A 7,571-nucleotide genomic window follows, 5' to 3' on the forward strand; every position below is an offset into this window, starting at 1 on the left:
AAACACTTTTTTTAATCAAAATGTCTGAAATACCCTTTAAGCTGTTAACATGATAAAAAGTTGATTAATTTAAGGTTTTTATACTTAAAAATAAATTTATATTTTTCATCCATAAGTAATAATATCTTCCTATCATTCACATATTTCTTTACCACCACAAATTATTTATAAGAGGAATAATAATAATAATAATAATAATAATAATAATAATAATAATAATAATAATAATAATAATAATAATAATAATAATAATAATAATAATAATAATAATAATAATAATAATAATAATAATAATAATAATAATAATAATAATAATAATAATAATAATAATAATAATAATAATAATAATAATAATAATAATAATAATAATAATAATAATAATAATAATAATAATAATAATAATAATAATAATAATAATAATAATAATAATAATAATAATAATAATAATAATAATAATAATAATAATAATAATAATAATAATAATAATAATAATAATAATAATAATAATAATAATAATAATAATAATAATAATAATAATAATAATAATAATAATAATAATAATAATAATAATAATAATAATAATAATAATAATAATAATAATAGTTAGGGTTAATTCAATATGGGCAATTTGGGAAATGTATAAAAGAATTAAGGGCAAAAAGGTAATATACTTGGTCAACATAAAAGGGCTTTTACGTTAAAAAAAAAGAAGTTCCCCTCCCCTAGCTTTTAGCTTTTGGCTTAAAATAAGTCATTTCTGACTTAAAATAAGTCACTTTGATAATTGCCAAACACTTTAATAAGTCAAAAACTGACTTTTAAGCCAGTTTGACCAGCTTAAAAGCCCATCCAAACAGGCTCTAAGACCCTTTTTCTCATTTTGAAATACTCGCATATATACATCGACGCGTATATTTGGGGGAAAAAAAGGATTAATAAATTCAAATTAGCGAATAGCAGCATGGAGCGCTCCGGTAAATCATCATAAACTCCGTTAACCGTTCCTCATTCCCCATTCCTACATCCCTTTCGCTTCAAGTCTTCACCATTTTTGCAACTACTTTTCTCCCTTTCATCTTCTCCTCAGTGTTTCAGATCACCTACTCTCTCTCTCTCATTGGCTTTCACCAGAACTGGAGGATTGCGCGATTTCGTCTTCGGAGTTTGAACATCTGTAAGCAATAATTGGATTTGATTTTGCTTAATTACTCATTTTTTGTTGTTGTTGTATGATCACTTTGTTAAACTAGTTTATGCATCTGAAATTGGAATTTCAGTTGACGGATGCGATTTCTCTGATCCTAAGCTTATAACTTCTACCAAACGGCACCAGAATCTGAAATCAGTCGATGCAAAGTGAGTAAGTGAGTGTAAGAGAGAAAGATCCGCCTTAGTTTACTGTTACGCCTACTAACATTCTTCTTACAAGTGTTTAAGATCACCTAATTGAAGGATAAATTTTTAGGAACTTGATAAAATTAGATGCTTCTCAGTAAGTAAGTAAGCATTGGCTTTGATGTTTTTTTTTGTTGATTCCTTGAGTGATCACGGTAAATACTGGACTTATATTTAAATTTTGTACTAATGTGATTCATTCGATTCAAAATTTGCCTGCTTTTTTCTGGCTTAAAGCCTTAAATTACAAATGTAAAGTAGGTAATTATGTATATTGATGGTGTTAAGTAAAGCAATGTTTTGATGTATAAATTTATTTTGCACTCAGATAAGCCGGCAGTGTGTAATTGATTCTAATTTGGATCTGTTAAGTTGAAGGTATGTTACTATAAGCACCTGATTATGTTTTCCTCAGGCCATCCCTCTTCCTTTTTTTTATATTTTTTTATTTTGTGGTGTTTACTGTTTTGCTTTGTTGATTAACTTGTTATTCTCCGGATAAATCATGTGTATTGTATTACTATGGATGCAGGTGAAGAATAATGATAAACACACAACTAGTGGAGATTCAACCTTGTGAACTCAAGTTCACATGTAAGTACTTGAAACCTTGCAGTTACTTCCTTACAATTTAGTGAGTGAAATTAGAAAGAAAATATGGGGTGCACTTGACATTTTCTGGCAAGTAATTTTGTTTTCCTTCAATTGCATTTGAATTAAACATATGATTAGGAAAGCATCACCATCCGCTAAACTAAGAATACATGCTATTTTATCGAATCAATTTACAGTGTTAGATTTGTTATGGACTACTATTCTGAGTGGTAGTGATTGGTTTTCATCTAAAGTAAGCTGAGGAAGCCTGTTGTGGTTTTATATTCTTCTAGCATTATGTGTGTGTCTCACATTGCTCGTAATGGTATCCAGTACTGCAAAGGCAATTACTTATGAGGTTATTTAATTTCTTATGCTCTACTTGGGTTGATAGATGAAAAAAGTAATTACTGGATTTTAACTACCTTACATATCATACTATCACTATTTGACATTTTGCCAAATAAGAAATGTTCGGTACAATGCCTTCATGGTTCAGGAGGAAGACAGTTTAACAAAGAGTTAAACTTTTGAGACAAGCAAATTAGGATTCATCAAAAATGTTTATCTTATTTTTGAGTTCAGCTTCATAAGCACCTATTATCTCGTTTTGTACTTGTCTTCGATTAAAGGATGTCCTTCTAACTTTTATCTTTTGTTTTAGTTGAGGTGAAGAAACAAAGTTCATGTGCAGTTCACATAACTAATATCACAGACCAATATGTAGCTTTCAAGGTATGATAATTTTGTTGACAATATGATTAACCAAGCATTCATATAAACTCTTTCGAGATGAGATGCATGCACAGTTGTTCTTTGTTGAGATTAAGAGAGAGGTTTTTTTTCTTTTTCAGGTGAAGACCACATCACCTAAGAAATACTGTGTCCGGCCTAATATAGGTGTTATCAAACCAAAGTCAACATATGACTTCACAGGTATATATAATTTCCCTTACTGGTTCTGATTCCTTGACAATGATGAAGTTGGCTATCCTTGTGTTGCTAAGCATCTTCCTTCAAGTGAGTAGCCATCTATGAGTTTGGTGGCGAAGACACTGCTGTAAATATATGTAGCTTCTGTTAGTGCTCCTGCTTACTGAATCTTCTTAGTGATGTAAACGTCAATGTCTGGAGATCAGCAACATGTGAGAGGAAGTTTCATTCTACTATTTTTTCTCCTTTCAATGTTCATGCTTGATATTGGCAGTTTAGGATTCTGGTGATTTGACCTATCAAGATGAGTTTACAAGATATGTCAAATCAGATTTGACCCTGAAAATAGTATCTGTCTCATATTTGAGCATGAATTCAAATACTAGTCCAACCAAGCAAAGTTGTGTCGAACTTTTGATTGAGACCCTGTCAAAACTACATTTTTCAGTCTCTGATACTGACTTTATCTTTGGATGCAGTTACAATGCAAGCTCAGAGGGCAGCTCCATCTGATTTGCAATGCAAGGATAAATTTTTGATTCAGTGCACAGTTGTTCCTTTTGGAACTAATGAAGAGGAAATTCCACCCAGCATGGTAAAAATTGCAGTGCGTCATCTGAATATACTATTTTATAGTTTCTCATTTTTTTTTATTTTCTTTGCCAGTTCAACAAAGATAATGGAAAATATATTGACGAGTGCAAATTAAAGGTTGTTCTGGTTAGCCCACCCCAGTCTCCAGTTCTGCAGCCAGCTAATGGAATTTCCAAGCAAGGTGCATCTATTGAGACTTCGATGCAACAGGAAAAATTTCCAAGTGGTGTTGAAAACCTTCCTCCAGCTCAAACTGTAAGTGGCGTTATCATCACTTTTACTAATCTGTATAGTAGTATCTTCCAGGATTTGGCTATTTAATTATCGATAAAAACTATAGAGAATGTCAACTAGTGAATTACGGTTGGTCACGATTTTACCCTGCATATTTCCATACCTTTAGGTCAGTTATAAACTTTGATGACATTAAATTTCTCGGGCGGATGGTCATAGCCTATTGTCAGCAAGAGAAAAACATATTATCTTGACACATTTCCTTTTCTGAAACTGTGATATTCAGTTGTAGAAGTTTTCTTCCCAAATGCAGGTGGTTAAGAACAACAAGGATATTAAATTTGAGGAAGAAACAGAGGAACCAAGATTGGGTAACATTGCAGACGACAAAGATCTGAGCTTTGCAAAAAATACTGAGTCCAATATTGATGAGATTGATGAAACAATATGTCAAGTATGTGTAAAAGGCATTTATATAATGAGAATTTTTTGGACTGTGACTATCTATTAGACAATTGCTTCTCAATGCAGGTGGTTGAGAACAAGAAGGGTGCAGATTTTGATGCAGAAGAAGAGGAACCAAGATTGGCTAAGACTGCGGAAAACGTCAAGTTGAATTCTCCTAAGAACAGGGAGTCTAATGCCAATGAAGTTGAGGTTGTTAAATCAAGACATCTGAACACGGAGACAAAATTGTCACTATCCAAAGATGTTGAGGAGCTAAAGTCTAAGATAAATTCACTGGGTTCTCAGCTAATTGAGGTTAGTCTTCTTGTAGTAGATTCTTGGTACTCCACAATTTGAGTATATTTGGTTGTGCAATATCACGACATCCCTCTATATCCTGCAAACCAGGATAGTGAACCCGTATAGGTTTTTGTCAGTAATCAACTGTTAAAGCCTACAGATTTTTGTTTCTCTCCTCCTCCCCCACCAAACCCCAACCAACCCTTGGCGCTCAAACAAAGAGTTTGGAACTTGATGAAAATTTCCTTGCAGGCTGAATGCATAATTGCAAAGTTAAAAGAAGAGAGGCGAAGTACCATCAAAGACGTGGAAATTTTGAAGCAAGAATTGGTTAGTCACTAGAGCTCTCTATGCCTGTCTCTTGTTTTTGTACTCTTTGTGGTATATCTTGTGCTTTTCTCTAACAAATTGTGCTGCTATTATCCTAATATCTCCTTAAAGAAAGCCAAGACAATGAATATTCCAGGTTGTAGGAGTAACTACCCCTATCAGTTTGATTTCCTTTCTGTTTAAAGGGTGTTACCAGGTTAATGAGGAGTTTATTTGTTGTTGATTTTCCTACTGCTAACTGACAAGAATTGGGAACTGCAGAACCTTTTCACCTCCTAAAACTCAACTTTAAATCAAGAAATTTTTGAGTTATAAGTTCAATAATAGCCAACTTTACCAGTTTCCAAAAAAGTTCAATTAGGACCATTTATGTGGATAAAGAAGTTCGATGAAGCAGTTAGGAGGCTCATCTTACGTACATATAAACAAAGAATTGAATGATCCTGCCAGAGTTGCTTTAGAATCTGAAGCAATGTCGCTTTTGCGCTTCAAGCAGAAATGCAACTTCTCTTATGAGTTTTATCTCCATTTTATGCTGATTAAGTCTATGTTGATGTTGTGTTTTCAGAAAATATGTATGCTCCTTTATATTACAATGGAGTAGAGTCCTGCTAGATATTGTTTTCTTTCGAATCTCAATCAGTTGTCCGTCTCAAGCCTAATCAGCGAAGAATTTTGCTTTAAGTTCTTCATTTTATGCTTTGCTTTCTGAGTTGAGGTGTAATTAGTGTCCTCAGAAAGAACAGCATTTTCCAATCTTTTGCAATCAAAAACTTTGAAAAGAATTGATTCATTGACCATAAATCAATTTCCTCCCAATGAAACGATATAGATCATTGGCTATTCTGCCACCATGAAACTCAATGCTGCAAAATGTCTAGGAAAATCACTTGTTCAATTAATAACAATAATGATTGAAATGTTTTTGAGAAACGTTACATTGAGTTGAAGTGACTTCATAATGAATTGAAGTCCCATCGAAACCAAGTAATCTTTTCTTTTGCTGGTTCTGAATAAAAAGCTAAAAAGTACTTCAACTAATTCTTCTGCATATGAACGTGGGATCAGATTGACCTCAAGGCTGTGTCTAACTTCTAAAACTTGGCATTTGTCATTTCTTACAGGCATTACTAAAGACAAAGGGTGTTGGAAAAAGATCTCAAGTTGGTTTTCCCCCGTTATTCCTTTGCATGGTTGCATTGATTTGTCTCACCATTGGGTATCTTGTACGTGCTTAACAAGGATTTTGCTTGGCTTTGGTATATTTGTAACTGTTTAGGAACTTACAATGTCTTCAGCATGTTGACAATTGCATCTTTTTATTCATTTAATAGCTGTCAACCTAACGAGTTTTTTCAAATTGAGCATGTAAAAGTGGAGTTCATGAGGAAAAAATAATATTTCAGTTATGTAATACTAGTTATATTTCACTTTTTTCTTATTTTTTTCCACAACTGGCAACAATATAATTATGAAACTGTTGAGATTTGAACTAGTGCAGTGCAGTGTGATTCGAACTGTGGCCTCTAGTCATCTGGAGTTCTCTTTGAAGACTTCCCTTTTAATACATCTCTAGCAGTCAGCTGGAGATGTGCATGAATGTTGAGCTGGGCATTGATTTTATTTTTATAAAAATATGGACTAATGCATTACTATAAGACTATGGAGAAAGAAATGAAGAGATTGATGCTATAAGTGCTGATGAGAAGCGATTCAAGGTTTATAACATAAAAAATTGTAAATAGTTACTCAGACCTGCGTCTCTTTCGGATTCGATTATTCCTAATAAAAGAAAAAGATTGTTGGCCTGGCTATTCCGATTGAGACTACAGAAGAGGCTATAAAATAGAATAAAGGAGGTGAGTTCGAACTCTAACTCAAGAGCCAAACGGGACAATATTGTTTTTGCAATTAATTGCATATCTAGTTATTTTGACAGAGTAGAAAAAAATATGAAAAAACTACCTAATTAGATATGCATATTGCATGCATACCATATTTATTAGAGAAAATTTTACGTATAGCAAATAAAAAATTGCTAATTGTATGCTATAGCAAACTTTGTAAAATTGCAGTCCGTAGCAAAATTATAGTTTGCTATGGACGTGTCTTTCTGTATATTCGCTAGTCATTTTTTTGTTAATACATTTTGATAGTTTTTTTTTATAAAAAAAAGGCGTTAATTTCGGTTAGAAAAAAAAGGAAAAAAATCACTGAAGTCACGCACGTTCTGTTCCATTCGAATTTCCTTCCTTCTTCGTCGTCTTCAACAGTAAGAACTCCATTGTAACTCAATTCAGAAAATGGATCAAGCAATTGACGGTACTACACAAACAATCGAGATCATTGGACTGTAGAGATAGCAACAGGAGGTAATTTCATGACGAAACATACTCTGATTTGTCTTTTTAGGTCGAAGATGGTGTTCAACATGTATTCAAAATCATATTTCCTTTTTAACTATCATCAATTTAAGTTGAATGTATATTGAGAGGTGTATATTTTGTTCGAAATAGAGTTTAACACTTATGATTTGTATAGTTAATTTGTAATCTAGAAAAAATTGTGATCTGAAAATTTTCTGGATGAACTTGTTGATTATTTTGAATTTGTGATCGAAGATTCGCTCATTTCACAGTAATATTTGTGTTTGAATTTGTATATTTGCTTAGAGTTTATACGTATAGGTTTTTAGATATGATTCAGTAAGATATGTATAATTCATATATGAAACTATTATGTGT

General features: G+C 32.3%; 1 protein-coding gene across 5 annotated transcripts; it reads left to right on the forward strand.

Annotated features, from left to right (window-relative positions):
- Positions 1–933: 933 nt before the first annotated feature.
- LOC102588851 (vesicle-associated protein 2-2-like) lies at positions 934–6,158 on the forward strand. 5 transcript variants are annotated; one of them, XM_015306673.1, is made up of 12 exons: positions 934–1,174; positions 1,251–1,356; positions 1,724–1,773; positions 1,928–1,989; positions 2,654–2,724; positions 2,844–2,925; positions 3,402–3,517; positions 3,589–3,771; positions 4,064–4,204; positions 4,282–4,512; positions 4,750–4,827; positions 5,952–6,158. In XM_015306673.1, exons 4-12 carry the CDS (start codon positions 1,938–1,940, stop codon positions 6,063–6,065), a joined length of 1,068 nt encoding a protein of 355 aa, XP_015162159.1. In that variant the 5' UTR covers positions 934–1,174; positions 1,251–1,356; positions 1,724–1,773; positions 1,928–1,937; the 3' UTR covers positions 6,066–6,158. The 5 variants fall into 5 exon arrangements, with proteins under 5 accessions (XP_015162159.1, XP_015162160.1, XP_006342735.1 ...); XM_015306674.1 differs by having other exon boundaries at positions 1,278–1,364; XM_006342673.2 differs by having other exon boundaries at positions 1,278–1,360.
- The last annotated feature ends 1,413 nt before the right edge of the window (positions 6,159–7,571 follow it).

This window comes from Solanum tuberosum, unplaced genomic scaffold, assembly GCF_000226075.1.
Source record: "Solanum tuberosum cultivar DM 1-3 516 R44 unplaced genomic scaffold, SolTub_3.0 scf00035, whole genome shotgun sequence".
Lineage (NCBI taxonomy): Eukaryota > Viridiplantae > Streptophyta > Magnoliopsida > Solanales > Solanaceae > Solanum > Solanum tuberosum.